A 27,648-nucleotide genomic window follows, 5' to 3' on the forward strand; every position below is an offset into this window, starting at 1 on the left:
GTTCTTTCTCTGAGATAAGTGCAAACAAATGGGGAACTTCCTGAGATGATAGCTGTCAATGTCACTGATGTCAACTCTGACCCCACATTCTTCTTTATTGCCTTTTAAAAATCACTAATATTGTGGACAATAAGTTTTACACGGTGGGCCACACAGACAAACTACCCAAATGAATTTAAAATGTTCTGGAAAACAAAGACATTTCAGAAGGATAAAACTGAGAAAATAAGAGAAGTGAGGACTCTGAGCAAAAGAATAGATGTTTAATAACTAACCTATGAATAGTTTTTTTGTTTGTTTTGTTTTGCTGAGGAAAATTCACCCTGAGCTAACATCTGTTGCCAATCTTCCTCTCTTTGCTTGAGGAAAATTCGCCCTGAGCTAACATCTGTGCCAATCGTCCTCTATATTGTATGTGGGTTGCCACCAGAGCATGATAGCCAACAAGTGGTGTAGGTCCACGCTCAGGAACTGAACCCAGGCCGCTGAAGCGGAGTGCACCAAACTTAACTACTAGGCCACAGGGCCGGCCTCAAAGTAAGATTTTTTTATTACAGAGAAAAGCCATCAAATTATATTACATTAGAATTTAACTAGATTATCACTAAAATACTGTATGATAAAGAAGTTTTGCCAAAGTATGTCACCATGATAGAGTATAATCATTCACTTTTCTTTCCATGAAATCAGATGGTGGATTCTCACAGACGCTGATAGGAAACATCATTTTCATGGTTATGCAAGTTGGGAGGGTGACATATACGTACCTAAGAGAGAAGGCATATACCTGTATTTCTTTCCCAAGATTTCTAACTCAGTGTTTTCAAATTGAGTTAGTAAAATCCTACCTATCGTGGCCAAGGGAAACACGTGCTAGGCACAGGGAACACAATGGTGAAATGGTCCCCTAGTGCCACCCTCACACATTTCATAGCCTGTGGGTTGAGGTGGTGAGCATGACATTAACAAACACTCCAACTTCACCATCCTGAGTGCTTTAATAGGGAGGTACAGGGAGCACATAGGAGGGACAACTTAAATATTTGAGACTCAGGAAATGCTTCCAGAGGCACCTGCAGAGGCCTAGGGATGAGAGACCCAACAGCCAGTTCAAGGAACTGGAAGAAGCTTAGTACGGCTGGAGAGTAAGTGCAACATGAGCAATGTGGCCAGAAATGAGCCCGGAGATTTAAGTAGAGGTCATATCATGAAGGGCATTGACACCCAAATTATGGAGTTTAGGTTTGTCCTAAGAGCCACTGGGGGCCAAGAAGAGCTTCACACAAGAGGAGACAAGAGGAAAATGGAGGCATCAGAAATGGCAATAAGGTCTTTAGGCAGGGCAACTGCCTCAATAGTGAAACAGGACAGACTTTGGATAAACATGATGAGTTCAGCTTTGTACTTACTGAGTTTAAGGGACCTGTGGGGCATTCAAATACAGATGCCCAAGAAGCAGATGGCACTACAGGGAACCGTGAGGGATCAGGTTTCTAAGGATAGGATCACACCAGGAAAGCATGTAGAGTGAGAAGAAAAGGAGGCCAAGGGTAGAACTCAGGAGAACATCAACATGTGAGGGACGGGAAAAGGAGACAGAGTAGTCTGAAGAGGGAACTGTGAATGCAACCACAGAAGAGGAGGAACACTGGAAGAGTCTGTCCTCATGGACACCAAGGGGAGGTGGCATTTAACGGCCACTAGTATCTAATGCATACTGTGGTGGCTGTGTGTGCCTGGGATGCTGAAAGCTATGCCGTCAGAATTTCAAAGACCAGCAGGGTCACTCAGGTGGACAGGTTTCAGAGGAGCTTCTAGACTAAGACAGACTAGGAAGAAGGACGTGGCCACCCACTTCCAGAAAAATTGGCCATGAAAACCCTATGAGTAGCAGCAGAGCATTGGCAAATACAGTGCCAGAAAGTGAGAGAATAGTGTAAAAAGACCAGGCAGGGTTCTGCTCCGCTGTCCACAGTGTCTCTAGAAGTCGAATACACTTGACGACACTAACAACAAAGTATCTAATGCTGCAGAGAGCTAAGATGAGGACTAGGAAGGACTTACTGGATTTTATGGCAGACAGGTTATTGGGGGGAACAGGACCAGTGGTTGACGGGGGCAGACAGTAGGGGACGGTGAGTGGAGAGTAATAAAGTGGAGATGGTGATTACACAAAATTCTTTTAAGACGTTAAAGGGGAGGAAAGGGATAGATTGGGGGACAAGGGAAAATGTGGTTGAAAGAATTGCATATTTGAGTCGTGTTATTTTTAGGTCAGTGAGATTGAATCGTGTATAAATACAGATACAAGGAAGTGATAGAGAAAGAGATGAAGATACAGGAGAAGAGAAGAAATAGAGGATGAGCAAGATCACTGAGGAAGTAAAGCCCCTGGGAGTCAGAATGTGAGTGGGAGGAGGGAGGGGGAGGGAGAGGAGGAGGAGGAGGAAGATGAAAGATGAGGAGGAAGCAGCAGCTGAGGGAAGAGCCAGAGATGGGATAGAAGCAGATAAGTCTGCATTTTGTTAGCAGGAAGTTCTAAGAGTTTTCTTTGAGCTATCTTTTTTCTGTGGAGCAGGAGGAGAGGTGATCTGCAGAGAGACATGGGGGAGCAGATGTGCTTGGAGCACTGAGGAGAAAGTAACCTATCAGAAATTGCCTCTCTGGAAAACAGGAGAGAAAAAGCTCTGCAGGGAACATAGGATTGCCAGGCAACATTAAGAGCCCGTCAATTTATCCCGGTACCAATCTGTCCCATGTAATTTCCTATCACAGTCTACAGTTGCCAGATACAAAAAGAGACAGTCAGACTGATTTTGAGGGATGACACCATGAAATGTTATATTTTGTGAAACAGTTAGTTCCTGAGGCTTCTTCATGACCTGAGCAAAACATCCCTGCAAGAATATTCCAAATTGATTAATGACCCAAAAAAGAGTACACTTTTTTCCCAACACCCTGAGCCTAGGAAAGTGGGGAAGACTGGCCAGTGCATATAGCTATTCTAACTATTGGGAAGATATAGCTCCATTAATACGAAAATCATTAATTAAATGATTTCTGGGTTATACATATATCCTTATGTGACTGTTTAATATGATCAGTCACCCAAAAGTTGTATAATTTTTCAGAAAAGGCAAAATGAAATATCTAGAGCTACAAGGCTCACAAACAGACCTAGAGCACACCAAAGGTTGATACATTATGCGTCCTGGATAAATGGTTGGCTGCTCTCTGTCTCTGGAATCTCTCTCCCATTTCTTTCCATTGATTGAATTCTTAATTGGGGTTTCCTATGTTCCAGGTGCTGTGGTCCTGACCCCTCAGTGGGCTGCCAGTTGTGGAGGCAGGCATGAAAGCAGATGTTTACAACCCAGGCTGACTCATGCCACGAGAGATGGAGCTAAAAGGCTGAGGACAGTAAAGAGGAGACCAGTGATTAATTCTTTCCAGTGGATTAGCACAAAACTATTTCAATCCCATATACAAAACTCCATATAACTTTTGGTACTCTGTGACTGGGGGAAACATAACTGAGAGAACATTTAATGAAAATTGAGGTTCTTCTTTTATTTAAAAACAATTCATGTTTTTCTTTCAAATTTTATTCCTCTTTAATCAGTGATGAACTGGATACCAAGAAACTTCCCAGCAAACCTCTTTGTTGCTTGATTTATTCTTGAAAGGTATCATTGAAAAGAAAATCACAGAGTAAGTTGCTCCTGAAGACACTGATTCTGTACTGTTGAACTTTGAAGTTTGGGCTGTTACAACAGAAGTTTCTTCTCTGTGCAGATTTTTCAACTGGAGAACAGAAACCACATCCTTACTCCTGGTGTTGCATCTGGTAGCTAGACTTCTCAACTGAGTTTTGGAATGGCCATATTCAAGCCGCTTTAGGACAAAAAGCAATAATCCTGAATCCTCTTGTATCTCAAGGGGAAGGGAGAGGAGGGGGGGCCAGGAGAAAGGGAAGGGGAAGAGTATCGTGTGGAAAAAAGGTCGTTATCAGGAATCATGTTTTAGTGCCAGTTTTGTTACTTATTGGTTACACAAATTTAAGCCTTTCAGTTGCTCCTCTGTAAAAGGAGGAGGCTGGGACAAGAGGATGCTTTGGCATTTGAAAAAGCTTATTTTTACTAGGAAAATTAGAGTTTGGACTAGGTGGTATTATATACAGACTGAATCAATACTCGCCAGCAGGAGTTAACTTGACTATTACTATGACATTTTTTTAGTGAGTGCAGTCTTTACACTCATACTCAAAGTCCACACTAATGACCTGGTAATTATTTTAATAGATTTTCAATGAACTGTTAACTACTCCGTTGGCATACCAATAAAGCCAGAAGCACTGTGAGAGTCAGTTCGGTGCTCTATATTTGTATCTTTCCATCTATAATTCTGAATGGAAATCTGTGTATCCAAATAAATATTTCTGTATCCATTTCACTAGGATTATCATTAAACATTTGTAGTGTTTTAAGAAGTTCTAATTTTGATCTGTATGAGCAGAGGAAATGATATAATGTGGAATCACAGAATCTTGAAGCTGATGTGATTTTGGACAACATGCAATTTGACACCTTAAAGAAACTCCTGGGGGCCGGCCCAGTGGCTTAGCGGTGAAGTGCGCGCGTTCCGCTAATGGTGGCCCAGGTTTGGATCCCGGGCGCGCACCGATGCACCGCTTCTCTGGCCGTGCTGAGGCGGTGTCCCACACACAGCAACTAGAAGGATGTGCAACTATGACATACAACTATCTACTGGGGCCTTGGGGAAAAAAAAAAAGGAGGATTGGCAATAGATGTTAGCTCAGAGCCGGTCTTCCTCAGCAAAAAGAGGAGGATTAGCACGGATGTTAGCTCAGGGCTGATCTCCCTCACACACACAAAAAAGAAACTCTTGAACATGTGAAGAGAGATATTATATAAGAATGTTCTTAGCAGGATTGTGTGTGATAGCAAAACATTAGAAGCAACTTTAACGCACATCAATTGGAGATTGGCAAATAAATTGCAGCATATTTACATAATGAAATACTATATAGCAGTTAGGTGAATGAATTAGAGCTACATATATCAATATAAATAAATCTCAAAAGCCTAATATTGAATGAAAAAGCAAGTTGCAAAAGGGTATATACACAGACACCTTTTATATAAGCCTAAAAATATGAAAAAAGAATACACATAAGTGTTAAAAACTTATAAAGACATGCACAGAAATGTGGTGATAAACATCAAATTTAGGATGGTGGTTACCTGAGGAGCGCAAGAAAGAAGGTATGAAATTTGAAGACAAGAAACCAGAATCTGGAGAGATTAATCAGCTTGTTCAAGGACACAAAACAGGCTAGAAGTTAGTAGCTAGAGCTCAGTGCTTTCCACTACAAAATACTACCTCCAAAATGGAGAGCTTCTGAGACTGTCTTTGTTTATTTGTTAACATCTTCTTCAGACACAAAATGTTAGCCACAGGGAATTTAACATTATAAAGGAACTTAAAAGGTCAATTCCTTATTTAATTTTCAACTTTTCCTAACAACGTCTGCTAAATAATGATCCAGCCGTTGTAAAAAGAGTCAAACATAGCAAAAGGAAAAATAAGCCTATCCAGGTAACACATTCCTAATAGGAAGACATTTCAGGATATCCTTGGAGAAAATTCCCCAAGAACCAAACACTGTAACTTCTGAAAAATTCACAGTTAAGTGCCTTCTTTAGCTCAGTTGAGCTTAGCTTTCGATGTGGTTGACTCATTCGCAAAGACTTAGGGTGCATCTACCTTGTGCCAGGCACCGTGCTAGGTGCTAGGACATAGCAGCGAACAAGGCCAAATCTTGTGGTCCATGGTGTAAAATGAATCAGAAACAGTGAAGGAGGATCGTTCTGTGCCATCTGCCCCTTGACCCTACTCTAAGATGAATAAAGCTAATGGGTTCCTTTATGAGGCCCTTCCAAGCTCTAGTAACTGCTTTGAGAAAGACGGCTGCTTACTGAGGGTGGAAAAGAAGATTGAGATATGAGAGCCAGACTATATTTGTTAGGACTATTTGGGTTACAGGTGTAGAAACCCAATCTGAGCCTGTAGGGGTTCAGGATATGTCACCGCAAAATATGCCAGTCTGCTAAATTGATTATTTTGAATTAAAAGTACTTGAGAAACAGCTGGTGTGAGAAGAACACTCTGACCCTCCTTTGTCCACCTGAAGGCAGGAGATAAATCTCCCATGTGAAAAGTACCCTCCCTGTACCAGGAGGGTAGCAGGCATCCTTATCACCAGAGATAGGGAATTTAGTGCCAAGAAGGCTATATAAGCAAACCTTGTTACTTCCTCACCAATTTACTACCCCAAGCCCAAACCCCTTTGTCTTGCCAATTCTTCACAAATTTATCATTTCTTTGTCTAAGAGGTATAAAAGCTCCTGCTTTGGTCACTTCTTGGAGTCTCATATTTTTATGGGGCTCCAATACATATGAAATTAAATTTGTTTTTCTCTTATTAATCTATCTTATGTCAATTTAATTATTAGACCAGCCAAAGAACCAAGAAGGGAAGAAGGGAAAATTTTTCCACCCCTACACGTCACCTTAAATATACCAGGCAGGAACAATATTGACTCTTGGGAGAAGTGCACACAGGAACCTAAACACTTGTTGAGGCTCTCTCTACAACTATGCTCTTCTCTTGACTGCTTTTCTTCTCTCTCTCTCCAGCCAAGGATCTTCAGCTGCTTTGGACCACGTGGTAAGAAACAGCCACATAAGCTTCTGAGTTTTGCATTGCACAGTCCCAGTACTCAGACCCATCATCTTGGGGTTGAAAACCAAAATCCCAAGAAATGGCATTGTTGGCCAAGCCTGAATCAGATACCCATTCCCTGGACTAGTAATTCACCATGACCAGTGATATGTGGTGTACTATGAGTGATGGGTCTAGAGTTGGCCAGATGTCTGCCAAGAGACCAAATGAAGGGTTCCAGTGTAATATGATGGTTTCTCCTATAACTCTATAGATGGTGTGGGAGAGGAGGAGCAGCCCCCAAAAGAAATGGAGGCAGAGGATGGCACCCAGAAGAAGAGCGAGTGCTCAGCTAAAGCAATGGCATTATTGTTTACATGGGCTCAAAACATATTTGGAGAACAAATGCATTCAATTTATTACTCTATTTTTAAACATCTATGTTGATTGGATCTACTCTGTAGCAAAGCTTGGCCACTGAATGTTATTCAGTTTCAGAAGATTTTAAGCAACTCTGACATCCATCACTCCTTGACCAGCATACAAGTTCCCTGCCTTCAGGAAGCTTACATTTTATTGAGAGAGGTAGACCATATGTAAATAAAATGAATGATTACAGAACAGAATAAGTGCCATAAAGTAAATTTTAAGAAATAATGGAACAGGTGCTGGGAAAGAAAATATCAGAGGATATCTACCTTACACGGGATGTTGAGGGAAGGTGATATTTAAGCTGTACCCTGAAGGATAAGGAAAAGCCAGCAATGGAAACAGCCAAGGAAAATACGTTCCAGGAAGAGAGAACAGCTAACTCAAAGGCCCTAAGATGGGAAAATTACGTAAAAGGAAGACGGGATATGGCAGCGTCCAGAGGTGGGCAGAGGGAGTATGTGTTCGTTTGATTAGAATATGGTTGCCACCCTCATGAAAATCAGAGGAAGTAACTCAAACGACTGACTTTTTAAAGCAAAGCAATTTTATTTTCCTGAGTATATGACTGGCAGTAAGCATAAAGTCCTTCCATGTTACAAGTGGCTTTGCTCCAGTTCAGGTATACAACCATCCCCTGGGAGAAAACAGAATTTCAATACAGCAACATCACAATCAGTATGGACAGACTGATTTTGGAGGAAAAGAATACACTTCCTCATTAGAGAGGCTCAAGAGAAAAGAATTATGCCAATCCAGTCTAGAAGCAAAACTTTATATGCCACAAAATATACTTAATTTGAGAAAAAGCAAGATGAAATCTCCTTAGAAACACCAAAGCATGGAGGCCAGTTTGCTTGTGAGGCCCTGCAGCAGCTGTCTGAGGAAAAGCAGTAAGGTGGCTTCACTTTGTCTGAAATCAGAAGGTGGTAGCTACTCCCGTTTACTTTCACACAATCACAGGAAGGTTAAAATATAGCCTGGGCCTACTGATGTTTATTGCGCTTTAGCAAAGGAAAAAAATTAAAAATAGTCATCTGTTTTGGCTATCTTGCCATTGATAAGAACATGTAGAATTTGAATAGAACCCTGACCTACAGAAAGTTCACATCATTGACCCAAAAGAACATACTTTCCAGGCCAAGTATGTTCAGGATCAGAGTCCTACAGGGCCTGGATTGGCGACAATCAGTTTTGAAAAGGTGGGACTATAGCTACATGATTCTTTCTTATGCTAGCTATGATAATTTGTAGCTAAATAATCGACCTTAGATGCTAATGCTGAATCCTAAACTAAATTTAAATATAAGTAGTTATTTAGTATAAATCATAAAAAAACAGGTAGAAATAAAAAAAAAAATGTCTAGTTAGAGGTACGAAAGAAAAGTCAAACAAGTTTCTGTTTAAAATAAACACGTAAAAGTATTATCAATTAATAGTTAAAAAATTATTGCTTCTGCCAAAGCAATCTTGAGAAAGAATAACAAACTTGGAGGCATAATGCTCCCTGATTTCAAACTATATTACAAAGCTATAGTAATTAAAACAGTATGGTATTGGAATAAAAACAGACACATAGCTCAATGGAACAGAGCAGAGAGCCCAGAAATAAACTCATGCATATATGGTCAATTAATTTATGACAAAGGAGTCAAGAATATACAATGGGGAAAGGACAGTCTCTTCAATAAATGATGCTGGGAAAATTGGACAGCCAAATGCAAAAGAATGAAACTGGACTACTATCTTACATCATACACAAAAATTAACTCAAAATGGATTAAAGACTTGAACGTAAGACCTGAATCCATAAGACTTCTAGAAGAAAACATAGGCAGTAAGCTCCTTGACATAGGTCTTGGTGACGATTTTTTGAATCTGACACCAAAGCAAAAGCAACAAAAGCAGAAATAAACAAGTGCCACTACATCAAACTAAAAAGCTTCTGCACGGCAAAGGAAACCACAACAAAATTAAAAGGCAAACTACTGAATGGGAGAAAACATTTGCAAATCATATATCTGATAAGAGGCTAATATCCAAAATACATAAAGAACTAATACAATGCAATAGCAAAAAAACCCAAACAATTCAATTAAAAAGGGGTAGAAGATGTGAACAGATATTTTTCCAAAGAAGACATACAGATGGACAACAGGTACATGAAAAGATGCTCTACATCATTAATCATCAGGGAAATGCAAATCAAAACCACAGTGAGATATCACCTCACACCTGTTAGAATGGCTATCATCAAAAAGACTAGAAATATCCACTGTTGGCGAGGATGTGGAGAAGAGGGAACCCTGGTGCACTTTTGGTGGGAATGTAAATTGGTGCAGCCACTAAAGGAAACAGTACGGAGGTTCCTCAAAAAATTAAAAATAGGGGCCGGCCTGGTGGCACAAGCGGTTAAGTGCACACTCTGCTGGGGCAGCCCAGGCTTCGCTGGTTTGGATCCCGGGCGCGCACCGACGCACCACTTGTCAAGCGATGCTGTGGCGGCGTCCCATATAAAGTGGAGGACCATGGGGCCGGCCTCGTGGCTTAGTGGTTAAGTGCGCGCGCTCCGCTGCTGGCGGCCCGGGTTCAGATCCCGGGCACGCACCGACGGACTGCATCTCTGGCCATGCTGAGGCCGCGTCCCACATACAGCAACTAGAAGAATGTGCAGCTATGACATACAACTATCTACTGGGGCTTTGGGGGAAAAATAAATAAATAAAATTATAAAGTGGAGGAAGATGGGCATGGATGTTAGCCCAGGGCCAGTCTTCCTCAGCAAAAAGAGGAGGATTGGCAGATGTTAGCTTAGGGCCGATCTTCCTCACAAAAAAAAAAAAAAAAGAAAGAAAACTACCTTGTGATCCAGCAATTCTACTTCTGGGAATATATCTGAAGAAAACAAAAACACTAACTCAAAAAGATATATGCACCCCCATGTTCATTGCAGCATTATTTACAGTAGCCAAGATATGCAAACAACCTATGTGTCCATCCACGGATGAATGAATAAAGAAAATGTGGTATACATATAGAGGGGAATAGTATTCAGTAATTTAAAAAACCCCAAAATCTTGCCATTTGCACAACGGGGATGGATCTTGCTGCCATTAAGAGAAGTGAAATAAGTCAGACAGAGAAAGACAAATACCGTATGATCTCTCTTATATGTAGAATCTAAAACAAAAATACATTTAAAAAACCCACCAACAAACAAGATCATAGATACAGAGAACAGATTGGTCGTTGCCAGAGGCAGGGGGTTGGGGGTGGGAGAAATGGGTGAACTGTTTTGTTTTTTGTTTTTAGTTTAAGTAAATTGATTTATTTAAAAAAATTTTTTAAAAGTATTAGTTCTGAATAAAAATGCTCATAAGTTGTTTACATAGATTTTTATAATGTAGGATAAATCCAAGGAACAATTTTACTTTGGAATAGTTGAGACTAAACTTAATTCTGGAAAATCTCAAGAAAAAAATAACGTAGGCTAGTCAGTGGGAACTGCTTGATTTTCACTACTTTGTATATTTAAAAATATGTGTATATAACTCTTCACTGCTTGGCAGATTTTACTAGATATGTGTATTTTTAACACAGGTTTCATACAAGAAGAGAATACATCATATTTTAAAAGGAAGACAGAGTAAGTGTTATGGTTCAGAGGAAAGTGACCTGGATTGTTTTTTCAGAAAATGATTAAAAAATCTGAAGTTTTGTTTGCCATGAAAATAATCCGCCATGCTATGGAAGAAGGGTGAGCCTCGTGCAGTGCCAGGGATACAACTAGGACGAGCAGCAGAAGTTAAGGAGGTGAGTTCTGGCTTAATATATGGAGCTTTCTAAGGAGGTGGCAGTCAAGTTGAGTAGATGTCTTGGGCAGCAGTGGATTCTTTGTCCCCAGAAATATTCAAAACACAGTCTATGTAGTCATTTGGCTGGATGTTGGAAAACCAAGAGAAACACTATTTATCTACCCGTACAACAATACCATTGAGCACCTACCAAATGTATGTGCCATGCTGTGGAATAGGGACACCGAGGTAAGTGAGAAAGACAAGATCACTGTGCTCATGGAGCTTGTAAAACAGTACCGGCTGCAAACAGATAATTAAATCAAAGATGATTAAACAAGGTAATTACTGATTACGATCATTTCTCTGACAGAAATAAATAAGATGGGGGGTGCTGACTGATTGGCTGTGGGGGTGATCAAACGAAGTGACATTTTTAAGCCCTGACAGGTGAGAGCTGGGAGAAGAGCATCCCAGCTTCTGCAGCTGTGAGAGCGCTGAGTGGGCAAAGGGCTGGGGTTGGCAGAGGAAGAGAGGCGAAGCCGGGAAGCACTGTGAGGGAACGGAGGATAAAGCCACGGAGCCAGGCAGCGGCTCCATCCCACAGAGCTTGGTGGGCCCCAGGGAGAAGTTTTCCTTAAAGGGAATGAGATATCACTGACAAGTTTTAAATAGGGAAGTGATGTAATTGGATTTATATTTTAAAAAAATAAGTGCAGTATAAGATGATCTTTAAATTCTTTTCTAAACCTAAGATTCTGACTTGTATGATAGGGTCTTAACCCTGTCTTAGTGCACATACAAAACACTTACGCACCACACCTTTTGGTATGTGTTCTATTTAGCAGTAAGAGTCTAGCTAGAGAAAGCACCCCAAACTGCAAATTTCAACAGTAGCTGGGAAAAAAGCAACCCATTCTTGTGATTTATCCTGCATTGGCCCTCTTCATTACGGCATCGTTCCCATAGATACGTCTGTTCTGCTCTGACCTGGTCCTCTGTGCTTGCCAACCCTGCCCCCACCCCTACGCCACTCCTTATAGTGCTTCTATCTGGTCAGCAATTCCATCCCTGACAACTGATTGGGCTCTGTCTCCTGGTCCCAGCTCATCCTTTCGCCTCATAATGGAGGGCCTGTCTCCTTTCTGTCACAATGGACTGTCCTTTTCTACCAACACCTTGGCTTGGACTCAAGACCATTTTCTCCCTTACAATCCACGAGACTACAGTCTCCTTGAGAATGGGGATTATATCTGGTTCTCTGTTATACCTCTGTATTCACCACAGTGTTTGGCACCTCTGATTATTAAGTCTTCAAAAAACACTATTGAATGAACGAATACCCTGGCCTTGGAGGCAGGCTGTGTAGACATGGGATCCTCCTGGACACTGACACTCCTCTCTGTACTCAATCCTATCATTCTCCTTCCAGTGTCTACATTGTGAAACACAACGGCTCTGTGCCAGTCAGATTCTCCCAACATTTTAACCAGAGCTGGAACTGCGCCTTTTTTTTCTCTCTTTATCAGTCAAGGCACAAGCTTGGGATTATTTTCCTGAATTATGGCTGAGTCTTAATTGTGATAACTCAGAAAAAGCAAGTCTGCAGATGCTCTGCATCACTTCCAGGATAATAACTGCTCACATTCATTGTGCACTGCGGCTTGCCAGGCACCATGCAAAGTGCTTTGCAGGCATCGTCCCCTTTAATCCTCATTGCAACCCTATGTGGAAAACATTATCATCCCCATTTTACAGATGAGTTAACTGATGTTTAGAGAGGCCAAGTAATTTGCCCAGGATCACACAGCTAACAAGTAGATCTGATATTTTCAAGATTCCTCTGAATATAAAACTTGTACTCTTAACAACTAGGAAGAAAATCTTACAAAATAAAATTCATAACAATACAGCCACATACTGAAAATTAGCACAAAGAAATGCATATTTTAATTGATGATGGTATTGAAAGAGGAATGTTATTATGAAACTCTCTGTTGTATAATTGGATAGATTTTATTTTCTCTGTCACACATTTTTCCTCTTCACCTCCAAAAAAATCTTGTCTATTCACACATAATCTTTACCAGCCTATCAGAGCATATTTAAGATTTTTTTTATGTAATTCTAAAGCATTTTATTTTAATATAAGAAGCCCAGGAAAACTAGGCAGGCACAGAAAATAGTCCATATCTTATTAGATTTTAAAGGCCTCGAATAAAAGGTAAGAAAAGAACCTAAGAGTTCTCATATACAACTGAAATGTATATGAGATCAAAACCATTCAGTTTTAAAACCTGCTCTCCTTACAGATAGTCTCAGGAGCCAAAACCAACTCATCTTCCAAAGTTCTTTGAGTGACAGTTCTAAAATGTCCAAAAGACAGATTTTGCAATTTTTAACTTAACATCAAAGCACAGATTCAGATATTTTCTGATTTAAAAAGAGACTGCCCTTAAAAATGCCTGATGCCCCTGATGTCATTTGAAACACATATAAAATACATATGTACCTATCTACCTAGAAAGGTACAGAATTACAACGCAGGGCACTAGCCTGAGAGAAGGCAGAACTCCAGATGGAAGTCTTATTGAAGAAGAATAAAACTTTTCTTCAGTAAAATACTTATCTAAAGGAATCCTGGTTCCAACACTTATACTCACTGTCATAAGTAGATTGTGAAATATTTACAATTCATTTAAGACATACCGAGAATCAGAGAAAGTACTTCTAGTAAATTACAAATAAAAATGAAGACAATAAATGGTAAATGTTTTACTAGCCCATCTTAACTAGGGGAAATAATTTCCCAACTTGGAAAACTATGAACTCAATTAAGAATCCAACTTGCAGAAGAGGTTACACATCTAAAAACTTGTGAATAGCTGAGGTTTACCAAGTCAGTGATTTTAAAACATCTGTACTGATACTATGGCATTTATTATATATTTATCTTACTCACTTTTTTGGTTAGGAGACTCTTTTAGGGCTCATAAGGATTAGGAAAACCTGGGCATGGGTCATACTTTGAAAACTCTTAGCTTTGTATTTTTGGGCAAGTCACTTCAAGTGTCTGCGTCTGTACTCTAGGGGGTAATAATATTCACCTTTTCCCCTCACAGAAGCAATGTGTAGGGTAGAGGAATGGACTTTGGTGTTAAATCCTAGACTTCCTTCTGCGCTATGCCAACACATATGAGGCCTTGGATACGTTCCTTATCTGCCTGATCTTCAGTTTCCTCATCTATAAACCTAGACTATCACACCTAGTAAGATATTGCTAGGATTAGAGAAAATATATGTAAAACATTTGGCATTTATCTTAAGCTTTCAATAAATGGTAGCTATTAATGCTTGTGGACACATTTTTTAGACTGCATTATATATGTAAGGTATTATTTTATGATTGACTCTTCAGATATCATGTAGTTTCTTACTGACGTGATTAAATAATAACATTTCTCCATTAGTCTGTATACATCAATATATTTTCTTTTATGTATTGGAGCCTTGTTGTGATACTTTTCTTGCAAAATTTGTTATGAGACTATGATATCAGTGAACCTCCCAATAAAGAGATCTTTTTGATTCTTCCTTCTTTGCTGCATTCCAGTCTGTAGTCTGCAGTGAGTTTTCAATCTATTCATTCATTCTTTTATTTACTCATTCAATAAACACCTACTGAAGGCTTACTATGTGACGAGATCTATGCTAGGATGTACTGCAGGATGAATTAGTCTACATATTTTATCACAGATGGTTTCATCAAACATTATAAGTTATTATGACAAATTATTGCAGTCATATAGAAAATTTTGAAGATATTTAGTTTATGTAAATTGTAATGGGAATTAAGAGTAAGGTTTTACAATATGTTACATATTCTCTAGAAAATAATTATATGCAACCTCTTTTCTCAAGGATTACTGTACAAATTAAATAAACCCAAAGTGTCTATGAGGATAAACCAAGGAAAAGGATTTAAAAGTGGAAATAACTTTTAAAATGATATTTGTGACTCAACATTTTGAATTATCTTTCAGAGTAGATTCTTACAGTGTTACATCTAGAACAATTTAAAGATAGGCCACAATTGGAAACAATTAAGAAATTCTTCTATTTTTACTTTATTTTCCTTAACAGTCATAAGCCGTAGTCTATTTCTACTAATGGAAAACAACTGCATTTCACAACACCTATATGCATATATTTCTATGATATTCTAAAACATCTCCTTTAATCATTATAAATATAATCCATTTTAACAGGAATTGAGTGCCTCCAATGTACAGCAATTACAGTGATGATGAAAGTAAAAGATAAATATAGCAGGCATCGGCAAACTACTCCTTGTGGACCAAATCCGGCCCACCACTTATTTTTGTAAATAAAGTTTTATTGAAACACAGCCTGGTCCATTTGTTTACATATAATCCAGGGCTGCTTTTGTGATACACTGGCAGAGTTAAGTAGTTGTGATAGAGATGGTATGGACTATAAACAGAAAATATTTCCTAACTATTCCTTTCTAGAAAAGGTTTGCCAACACCTGCTTTATAGTAAAGGTATTAAAGAATTTCTATACCAATTTTGAGTATCAACATGAAAATTAAGAAGGAATTAAAAGACAGAGTTTGCTGTATATTTAGCTCCTTTTAGGCTTGTACCCAATACTTAGTGGACACACCAAAGGAAGGATAAATGCTACACATTTGAGTAGACAAATTCTCTACAAGCAGTCCTTGCTGGGCTAATTGGCCACTGCTGCTCCCCACTGAAATAAAAATTCCAAGTGTTGTCCTAAGCCACCAATCAAATGCCCACCAGCACTGAATAATTATCCTTTCTTTTAGGAGCTGGGGATTTCAGTTTGTATCTAATTTTTGTTGTTGTTGGAAATACTGTGACTTTCTAGATATCTATAAACATCACAGCTTATTTAATAGAAAATGACCGTTATAACTAAAACAGGAAACAAGTCAACATGTTACCTGTATGTTGTTCTTCAATCCAGACTTGCAAATACATGAAGAGGAGTAGCCCCGCTACTCCAAATATCAGCACCGAGAGGAAGACTTGTTTGGGGTTCATGACCATTTCAGATGGCTGCATTTCTCCTCACTTCTGAAGACCACATGATTTGTTTTCCATAGAGCTTCAATCCTTTCTTGTTCTCATAAGGGCTCCTTCCATGAAGTAACCTAGAATTTTTAAAAAATACACATTGTACCTTGCCAATGGCATTTCTTCCCAAATAAGGTATAAATATGCAGCATATCAACAATACTGAAGAATTCCATGAACTGTAACACTCTGAAGACAGAAGAGACTGTAGAAGATGTCTCTAGAGTGGCAATTTTCTATTGTCTACCTTTATCTTATCTAAGGAATGTATTACCCTACAGTTAATAAGTAACACTCTAACATTTAATTAGGTGAAGTATGGCCAGACTTAAGCCCTCCTATGTTGTAAAGAGTAAAGTAGGGTTCAGGTTACCTTAAAATGATTGTGAGGGGAAAGAAGACTAACAGAATGGATTGCTGAAGAAGGAGTTTTGAAAAACATGTTCACAGAATAAAGGGAAAATCACTTCATGGTTTAAAAACATAAAAAGTTCAATAATGGAGGGTTCAATCTATCATTTCCCGCTCATGTAAAAGTAATAGATTTCTCCAAATCAAAGCGTACATTTAAAATCCCTCAAAGGCATAAAAGGATACATATTAAAAGGTCAGAGTTCAAAGGCTCTCTCACAATAACATAAGACTACAGAATCTACGTCAGATTACAGAAATCTACCTCAGTAACAAAAGGTTACTTTACTTAAATAAATACTGAAATGACTTTGTTTTAGAACAACCTCATTTAGTGTAATCTTAAACTTACTTTTTTTTTTAAGTCATACCAACTTTTGAGAATCTAATGAAAATGAAAATGTCTCCTTAGAAAAATATAAACACAGAGAAAATCTTGCATAAAATATAGGCATGTTTATGTACCCTCACTGAGACCCAAGTTAAGAAGCCCTGCTCCCCATGAACTGCCACGCAAATATGAGCTCACATAGTTAGCAGCCCTGCTAATGAGGCCAAGGTCATGGCTTTGTATCCAGTGTTAGCCTAAGACCTTGGCTCTGCTCCCCGGTCACAGGCCACACCCCCTTTATGGATGAGACGGATAAATGTTTCCTCCATGTGAGCACATCACACACACTGCTGTGTCTCAACATTCTCTCTCTTTTTTTTCTCCTTCATATATGCCTCAAAAACTTCTGGGAGAGTATTGATTTAGCCTTTTGAAGAGGTGTTTGGTGAAGGGCCAGGCAAAAGTTAAAAACTGCTGGGGGAAATTGGTAGGCTGGTTAAAGGGTAATATTTAGCTATTCTTGGCAAAACCGATTTTCACACAAATGTTGGGCCTCAAAGGTCACCTGTGAATTCAGAATTGAAGTGAATGTAGTAGAGTGATATCCTGAGTAGAAAAAAGAAATCCACCAAATAGTTAGTGTTTATGCAGAACAACAACAAAAAGTCACATTATACACATTTTTTTTACTTTTTTTTTTTTGTGAGGAAGATTGGCCCTGAGCTAACATCCGATGCCAATCCTCCTCTTTTTGCTGAGGAAGACTGGCCCAGGGCTAACATCTGTGCCCATCTTCCTCTACTTTATAAGGAACGCCGCCACAGCATGTTTCGACAAGTGGTATGTCGGTCCACGTCTGGGATCCGAACCTGCGAACTCCAGGCGACCGAAGTGGAGCACACGAACATAACTGCTATGCCACCGCGCCGGCCCCTTACTTTTTATTTTAATTATTACCAGAAGGGGCCAGAGTAAGAGCAGTAGTTGTCAGCATTACCTGAGGAGCTTTCTCGAATCCACTTCTCTGAGTTCCCTGAGGAAGGAGCAGCGGTTAACATTTTCAGCAGTGCTTTTGAGGATTTCAACCATTTTCTTGACTTTGGTAGCAGAGGAAGTTTTTGACTAAGTAGAAGAACTGAGAAGATTACCATACTGCTTATTTGCTGGGTGATACTTTGCTCTTACATTGATTCAAAACAAAAATATTATGGGCTTTCCAAACTGATGCAACAAAGAACAGATCCCGAGAGATGTGCAATTTGAGGCACTCCAAGATTGAATCCCTCAAGGAAAGCTACAAAGAGAAGCCAGCTTTCTCTTCTCTGGATGCTGTAGTTAAGCAACAGACATAATTCCTGGTTACACAAGAAGATTCAGATAGGAGAGAGCCAGTTAAACAAAATCTACTACTAACAAAGAAATAGTTGTTTACAAGAAGAAAGAGACTTTTACAATCTGTCTACATAATTAAAACTTATCTCAGAAGAAAGAGAATAGAAGAAAACACATAAATCAGAACAAAGCCACGAACCTGTGGGAATGGTGAGTGTAAAAGCCAAAAGAAGTACTCCTTGGGTGTTCACAGAGGAAAATTATTACCTACGATGCCAGAAAAAGATTAAGAATTTGCCCTTCCTTTCTTTAGGAGATGTTGCTCTGACATACCCTCCTGGGTAAGAAGTCAGTAGAAAACCCATAATTGTTATTATGGCAGATGTGAGTAGGATTGAGTGATTAAAGCCACAAGGCAGAAAGGCAATCTGGTGTAAAACGTTTGATTTTCTCCCATCTCAGTCCATTGACCCAACGTTGGCATTAGGAAATGGCTCTCATTAAACAAAGGTGAGCCAGTGGGAGCAGCAGTGTTGCTTTAAGCAAACCTGAAGGTCAGTCGCAATGGGAAAACACACCTATTTGGAGATCATCCATCTACCTCCACGCCTGCGGAAAAGGTGCAGACTACTGGACATTGAAATTACTTGGAATAATGCTATTTTATGTATAAGCATTCTACAACCTTTCCACGATCAAAGGCTTCCTGTATTTTGCACAACTCCTTCCTCTTCCCACTCACATACACAGTATCTTGAACCTAACAGGTACGCAACAGTGTGTTGCATTGAACTGAATTTAGAGCTCCTATAATAAAATACAGGTAATAAATTTTCCAGTTGTACTTGTAAATCCTTAGTCCTAACCTCCAAATGGAGAAATATGGACTATTAAAATACTGAAAGAGAGGCCTACACGACTTTGTTAAAAAATACATATTTGTTATTTGCACATTCTATTGACTTATCCCTAACAATTACGAAAAGAAATATAAAAATAATTGTTTCACTCTATTACCTCTTTTCCAACAATTTAAAAATTATTCTTTTAAGATGCTCACCATCAATAGTCATTAGGTAAATGCAAATCAAAACCACAAGCTATCATCTCAAGCCTGTTAGAACGGCTAGCATCAAAAAGACAAGAGATAACAAATGCTGGTGAGGATGTGGAGAAAAGGGAATCCTTGTGCACTGTTGGTGGGCTTGTAAACTGGTATAGTCACTATGGAAAACAGCATGGAGGCTCCTCAAAAAGTTAAAAACAGAACTACCATATGATCTACCAATTCCATTTCTGGATCTTTATCCAAAGGAAACGAAAGCACTAGGTCAAAGAGATATCTGCACCCCATGTTCACAGAAGCATTATTTACAGTAGCCAAGATGTGGAAACAACCTAACTGTCCATCAATAGATGAATCGATAAAGAAAATATATATATATAATGGAATATCATTCAGCCATAAAAAAGGAGGAAATCTTGCCATTGGGGACAACATGGATAGATCATGAGGGCATTATGTTAAGTGAAATAAGTCAGACAAAGACAAATCCTATATGATCTCATTCATAAGTAGAATCTAAAAAGAAAAAAAAACAAGCTCATAGGAAAAGAGATCAGATTTGTGGTTATCAGAGGGTGGGGAACGGCTGGGGGTGGGAATTGGAGGAAGGTGTTCAAAAGGTTAACAAACTGCCAATTATAAGATAAATAAGTATTAGGGATGTAATGTACAACATGATGACTATAGTTAACACTGCTGTATGGTACATAGGAAAGTTGTTAAGAGAGTAAATCCTGAGTTCTCATCACAAGGAAAAAACTTTTTTTCTTTTTTTGTGTCTATATGAGATGATGGATGTTAACTAAACTTATTGTGGTAATCATTTTACAACATATGTAAGTCAAATTATTATGCTGTATATCTTAAATTTATACAGAAAAAATATTATAAAGTTATAATAAATAATAATAAAATATAATTATAAAAATAATAAAAAATATTATAAAATTATAAAGAAAAAATTCTTTAAGATAACCTTGGTTACCAACAGAAGCATTCTGGGACTTTAGTATAGTGATAAATTCCTAGATGGAGGCAATTTATTTAAGAAAATTATGAGTTGTCCAGTTCAGCAGAAGTCTACGATTTTAGGGAGGGAGTTATGGAATTTTAGAAAGGTCGGTTTGGACCAAATTATGCAGTTTGATGCAGAAGAACCCCAAAGTCAGGGGACCACCTGTCCTTAGCCTCAACCTTAGCAGGACCTCAGCAGTCCTTGCCTTCTGCCTCTCCCACAGCAGCAGCACCATTCTCTATCTCATTCCCACCCTCTGAGCAAATAAGAGACCATCAGGGATGAACTTTCTCAATTTACTACCTGCCCCTCACCAAGTTTACTATCATCTGTCTCCATTCATACTTTTTTGCCTCTATCTCTGAAGAACAAGAGTCCTCATTCGTTCCTCCATCTCTTCCAGGCTCCTGTGAAACTCAACTCCATCAATACAGCCCCAGCCTGGGTCTTATCCTGTACCTCTTTACCCAGTGACTTCTTCCTCTGTAGCCCCTCCAGCGATTGCCCCATAGCTGTCATTCCCAGACAAGCTTAAAGATAGAGTACTTGCCCTGACTGCCTCAGGCACCTATCTCCCAGCCCCTTCTCAACCCAGAGCTGCCCAGGAGGCACGAGAAGATGTGATGAGACTTTGAAGTTGTGTAGGGATTAAAAACAAAATTCTCTGGGTTTTTATTTTGTTTTGTTGCTATTCTAGTTTCCTCTTCAATGAATCTCCTGTTTATATTTCTTCCCCATTTTTCTTATTGATTTGTAGTTCTTTATGCATTTTGGATGGTAATTCTTTGTCAGTTATAAGCGTTACAAAAACCTTCCCGAATTGTGACTTTTTCTTTCCTTCCTTCCTTTGCTGGTGGTGTGGTTGACTTATTATGCATAAGTTTTAAATCAATTTTTGTCATTCTTTTCCTTATTGATTTATCAGCTAGAGTCTTGAAAGAAAACACGTGATATACTCAAACTCATGAAATTGTGGAGAGTTTAGTAAAGGGACAATTTACAAAGATGTGAGGGGCCGGCCCCGTGGCTTAGCGGTTAAGAGCGCACGCTCCGCTGCTAGCGGCCCGGGTTCGGATCCTGGGCGTGCACCGACGCACCGCTTCTCCGGCCATGCTGAGGCCGCATCCCACGTACAGCAACTGGAAGGATGTGCAGCTATGACATAAAAAAACTATCTACTGGGGCTTTGGGGGAAAAAAATAAATAAATAAAATTAAAAAAAAAAAAACTTTATAAAAAAAAAACAAAAAAAAAGATGTGATCAGGGTTTTAGGAAACCAACAAGGAATAGAGCAGTCCCCAAGGGCAAGTAACAGCAAACACTCCTAGAAGTGAAGACAAGTAGGGAGCCATTCCTGGAGCCTGCAGAGGGGGCTGGAAGGAGGGACAGCAGATGGGAGCTGTAGCCTATTGCACAGGGACACAGACAATACACTGTAGCCCGGTGTTGAGGGAACCAGAAGAATAACTGTGCCATCCTCAATTTCCTCCTGTCCTTAGACCTCCTGTCAGAGACTCTCATTGGCAAACCCAAATGACAGCCTGAGGACCAGGGAGCCTTTTTAGTCAGCACATTCCAATGAGCCTCCCAAACCACAGAGCGGGGAAGGGGAGAGTAGAGATGGGGATATCAAGTTCAGTTTATGTTCTTTATGAATTTTCCAAGATAATATTCCTTACCTCCAAAGAATAAAATTATTCTTCTATGTTTCATTTCAAAAGTTTTAAAGTTCTGCTCTTCATACTTAATACTTGATTCCACCTGGAATTTATTTTTGTATGCATTATAAGGATCCATTCCACATGAATAACATTCATCCAACTCTATTTATTGAGTAGTTTATCACTTTACTACTGATTTTTAATGCTGATTTTGTTATATTCCAAATTCCTATATATATTGTTATTGCATCTAGACACTGTTCTGTTCTATTGGTCCAATATCATACTATATGTTTGTACAAATATCTGGGCCTATCTTTGAGACATGGACAATGAATCTGATTACCAATTTAATTTTGTGAATGGTTATTTGTTTATTCATTTTACTTTTTGGAGTCAGCTTTAGAAAACTATATTGCCTATACAATTATCATCTCCTTTCAGTTTCCAAACTTATAAGCAAAAAGTTGTTCATAGATTTCATGATTTTAAAGACCTCTTTCATAGCTGTAGGTACAGCCCCTTTTTCACTTCTAATATTATGTATTTTTGCCTTTTCTCTTATTTTCTTTGATCATTCTTGCTAGAGATTTGTCTGTTTTATTTAAAAGTATATTTTAATTCCTCTCTCTTTTTTTATTGTTCTTTATTTCATCGATTTCTTCTCTTCATTTCTTTCTTCATTCTATTTTTTTTCTTTAGGGATATCTGTTGTTTTTTTCAAAGTTTTTAAATTAAAAGTTAATTTATATATTTTAAATCTTTCTTTTTTATAAAACACATTTATTTAAGGCCACTAATTTCCTCCAAAATGACTTCAGCAGCAAACCACGTTTTTATATGTAATATTTTCATTGTCATTCAGTTCTAAATATTTTGTAATTTAAATTATAATAAATTTATGCCTCTTGTTTTTTTTTAATGGTTTCTTTTTCCTCCTTCTGTTAGATTGATAGTTTCCTAAAGTTATCTAATCCTCTGTTCTGTTTTCCACTTTCTTTGAAACTATAGATTTTATTTCTGTTAGCTAAGCAGTACTTTAAATTTTTAAAAAGTACTTTCTTAACTATAGATTTTTCTAATAAAGTTTACAATTTTCACACAAATTTTAGCATGCTTTAAACACTCATTGAACAGTGTTTCCTCACCATGATGATGTTTGAGATCTTCTATTTAATTTCAATCATTTAAAAGAAATACTTATTATTATTAAATTATTAATTAAATTTACTGGTATTTTATAATTTTTGTGTTCAGTGTTAATTTTTGAATAGTACACCTTCTTTCTGAGTTTACTCTCTTTCTTTTTGAACTACAGCCTTAAATATTTCTTCTAGTGAATATCAGAGTCAAATTATCTTAGATTTTGTATGTACAAAATTATCTTATTTTTGTCCTCATTCTGGAATGATAGTTGAGTATGAATTGAGTATAAAAATTATTTTCTCTCAGCACTCTGAAGATTAATATCCATTGTTTCTATCATCCATTGATATTGATAAGAAGTGAGTTGTCAATATAATAGGTTAAGAACTGCCCAAGGTTCAATATGATATATCTTGGCAAGGATTTATTTTTAACTATAATGTTTCATTCTTACAGCATATTTTTTACTTGAGTACCCATCTCTTTCTCATTTTCTAATAAATAAATTGAAGTTGTCTTCACAAATAATTTTCAGTATTTTTTAACATATTTTTCTGAAATTCTTTTTTTTTTAATTTTTTTTTTATTTATTTTATTTTTTTCCCCCAAAGCCCCAGTAGATAGTTGTATGTCATAGCTGCACATCCTTCTAGTTGCTGTACGTGGGACGCAGCCTCAGTGTGGCCAGACAAGCAGTGCGTCGGTGCGCGCCCAGGATCCGAACCCAGGCTGCCAGCAGTAGAGCGTGCACACTTAACCGCTAAGCCACGGGGCCAGCCCTCTGAAATTCTAAATTCTGAAACCTTTCAATATAGCTTACATACTTTTTTATTTTTAATCTTTAATTTTTTTAATTTATTTTTCCCCCAAAGCCCCAGTAGATAGATAGTTGTATGTCATAGCTGCACATCCTTCTAGTTGCTGTAACTTACATACTTTTTAACTGCTGTGTTATCTTCCATTGGCTTGTCTTCGGAGCAGACTAGGATACCAAAACAAAAACATACTTCTCTCTCTTGACCAGAAATCCCCCCGTAAACTTTTCAGACTTATTTTCTTTATCTGTAAAAATGGGATAATGAAATCTGCCCTATGTATCTGACAGCTTTAGAAAATATTAAGAAAAATAATATGTAATGATTTTTTGGAAAAACATAAAAAGTGTGAAATTATCAAGCATTTTAGTAACCTTGTTTAGGGAGTTTAGATTTTTATTTGCTAGGTGTTGTGGGCACATAACCATTTTAAAAATATATTGTCTCTATCACCAAAGTGAAATTAAATTGTGGCATGTAGTCTAATGATATACAGTAACTTAGAGACATTGTTTTATTTAAAGAGAAAAATCTTAGTACTCATTCAGTCATTGTAAAATGTGTTAACAACCATAAAACAGTAAATCTTGACTAAATTACTTTTAACTGAATGAGGAAATGTGACCTTTATTAACTATTTATTACTTAATGTATTTACTATTTTACAAGTTAAATAATTCTATTTTAATCCATTTTATTATTGTGCAATTCTTGAAATTCTATAAGCAATTTCTATATACTTGCACTCAATCCTCAAAATTTTTCAAAAGTTTTGATTTGGAAATAATTTTAGACTCACATAGAAGTTGGAAAAAAAGTCTCTGTGTATCCTTTACCCAGCTTCCTCCGAGGATAAGATTTTAACCAGAGAACAATTTTTCAAGACCAGGAACTTGACAGTGGCACAAGAGGAAGGCAGAATAATGGCCCCTCAAAGAGGTCCACCTCCTAGTCATTGAAGCCCGTGAATATAGTACCTTACATGGCATTCGGGCATTAAGATTGCAGATGGAATGAAGACTTTGCTAATCAACTGACCTTAACATAAGAAGACTATTCTGGGGCTGGCCCCGTGGCTTAGTGGTTAAGTGCGCACGCTCTGCTACTGGTGGCCCGGGTTCGCATCCCGGGCGCGCACCGACGCACCGCTTCTCCGGCCATGCTGAGGCCGCATCCCACATACAGCAACTAGAAGGATGTGCAACTATGACATATAACTATCTACTGGGGCTTTGTGGGGAAAAAAGGAGGAGGATTGGCAATAAATGTTAGCTCAGAGCCGGTCTTCCTCAGCGAAAAGAGGAGGATTACCATGGATGTTAGCTCAGGGCTGATCTCCCTCACAAAAAAATAAATAAATAAATAAATCTGTTTTCCAAAGAGGCTGAACCACTTTGAAAAAAAAAAAAAAGGAAGACTATTCTGGATTACCTGGGTGGGCCCAATGTAATCACAAGCGTCCTTAGAAATGGAAGAGGGAGGCAGCAGAGGAGGTCAGAGTCATGTGATGTGAGAAGGACTCTACCAGCCTTTGTCAGCTTTGGAAACAATGGAGATGGAGGAAGGGAACCATGAGCCAAAGAACGAGGGGGCCTCCAGAAGCTAGAAAGGACAAGGAAATGAATCCTCCTTGGAACCTACAGAAAGGAATGTGGACCTCCTGACACCTTGATTTTAGCCTGTGTCAGACTTCTGACCCACAGAACTATAAGATAATACATTTGTGCTGTTTAAGCCACTAAATTTGCTATGATTTGTTATAGCAGCAAAGAAAACTAACACAGTATAAATAATAAAGTAACATTTTAAAGGAAGACAGTTTGTGAAATTGCTATGAATGGGTAGAATAATACTGATCTTTCAAATATTTTTCACATGGTTTCTCAGGTATAGTATTTCATGGTCTATTCCTATAATAGCTCAATTGTTCATGTGTTTTGTCATACAGAACATAAAAACATATTCCTTTACTAGACACTAATTTATAGGTGCTTCCTTATACATTTTGTTGCTTTGATTCCTGTATAATTTATTTAACAGGTACCTTCTACTTTTAGCTGTTGTAATTAAAATTTAATTATAATTAAAGTTTTTAACTAGACAAGGCTTTGCTCTTATATTTTTTATTTTAGAAGAAAAAGTTTTAAACTGATATTTTACATTCTAGTGTGCAATACAGAGGTTTTACTCTTTTAAGCAATAATAGTCTATCTTTAAAGACTGCATAAGACTAAAACCAAAGGCCCTTGCAAACATTTGTTTGTATTAGAGGTGGGGGGAAAAAAAAAAAAACACCCGTAGATACTATTGTTAAATGGATTGTTCATCTCTTTCCTCATTTTTACTTATTCCCATTCTCAAGATTTCAAAGTGTTAAATACAGATGATACAAAACTATTGTTTTATTTTACATCTCTTTAAGCACAGTCATAAGAATTTTAGCACGTATTTACAGGCCAGTCAGGAATCACCAGGATCACATTAAGTAACACATAAGGTGCATACAGTGTCAAATTCTATTTTATTAAAGGGACCTATGAAAATAGAGGGAGTCCTTGAAAAGTTTTTTGGAGTCCTAGGCTTTTGCCATGGTGGTACAAGAAAATGGCAATTTGAGTGGTCATGTCTACCATGACTTGAAGGTGTTATCAGCAAGGGATTATGTCAGATGAGATAAATGATAACTATGGATTGGGTGAGGGGGTTAGCAAGTCCAATGAAATGACTGAGTTTTAGTTATTGTAGTAATTAATAATGAAACCTAAGAAGTGCTGAATAAATGATAGTTTCCAGTCCTGACTGGGATCAATTGTGGTATAACCAACAGAAACGTGTAGGTTACAAGTTAGGAAGCAGAATTAAAGGATACTCAAGTGGATGCTGTGTTGCCCCCCCTAATATCCATTCTGCTCCTCTGTGTGGAAGCCACATAGTTTAGAACAGACCGTCCCCACCTTCAGCTGCAGCAATGGGCCTGAAATAGTGTAATCCTAACAGGGTAATTAAGCCATGGTCCTTGTCAAAATAGTTGGTTCAGGAAAGGCCAGGTGGATTAGTTTCCTGTGGCTGCCACAACAAATCACTACAAACATGGTGGCTTAAAACAACAGAAATTTATTCTCTCACAGTTCTAGAGGCCAGAGTCCTAAATCGAGGTATAGTCAGTACCACACTCCCCTTGGAGCTCTAGGGGAGAATCCTCCTTGCCTCTTCTGGCTCCAATCTCTGCTTCCAACTTCACATAGCCTTCTCTGTGCACCTTGTAAGGATATTTCTCCTTGAATTTAGGGCCCATCCAGATAATCCAGGATGAGCCATCTTGAGATCCTTAACTTAATGACAGAAGCAAAAACTCTTTTTCCAGATAAAGTGACAGGTTCTGAGAGTTAGAATGTGGACATATCTTTTGGGGGTCACCATTCCACCCACTACACCAGGCAATCCAGGCTTTCCCTGGCCACAGTGATTGTTTCAGAAGCGATCGGATCAGAATGACACCTAGAGCTTTGGTTGGACAGTCATGAAAAGTAACACTTTCTCTCCCAGTGAATGTGAATAAGAAAGTACACTGTTCATGCTGTTCCTGGAAGCCTTCTGGCTGCCCTGATGGAAGCCAACCGAAAAAACAAGGCAGCACAGAGGAAGGCAAAGCTGAGAAACCTGCAGAGAAATGGAAAAAAAGCTCCGACTAGACCAAATGCACTCACACTGCCTCTGAATTTGTAAATTAGAAGAGCCAATAAATTTCTTTTATTTTTCAATCTATTACAAAGAGAAC

At 38.3% G+C, this 27,648-nt stretch overlaps 1 protein-coding gene across 3 annotated transcripts in view; it reads right to left on the reverse strand.

Annotated features, from left to right (window-relative positions):
• Window positions 1–27,648, reverse strand: part of CHST9 (carbohydrate sulfotransferase 9) — a 253,426-nt gene that overhangs the window by 198,223 nt on the left and 27,555 nt on the right. For all 3 annotated transcript variants that reach the window (XM_058556929.1, XM_058556928.1, XM_058556927.1), the window contains exon 2: window positions 15,960–16,169. In XM_058556929.1, the coding sequence (XP_058412912.1) occupies window positions 15,960–16,080 (121 nt within the window). In that variant the 5' untranslated portion in view covers window positions 16,081–16,169. The remainder of the gene's footprint in view (window positions 1–15,959; window positions 16,170–27,648) is intronic.

The sequence above is a fragment of the Diceros bicornis genome, chromosome 16 (assembly GCF_020826845.1).
Source record: "Diceros bicornis minor isolate mBicDic1 chromosome 16, mDicBic1.mat.cur, whole genome shotgun sequence".
NCBI classification, from domain to species: domain Eukaryota; kingdom Metazoa; phylum Chordata; class Mammalia; order Perissodactyla; family Rhinocerotidae; genus Diceros; species Diceros bicornis.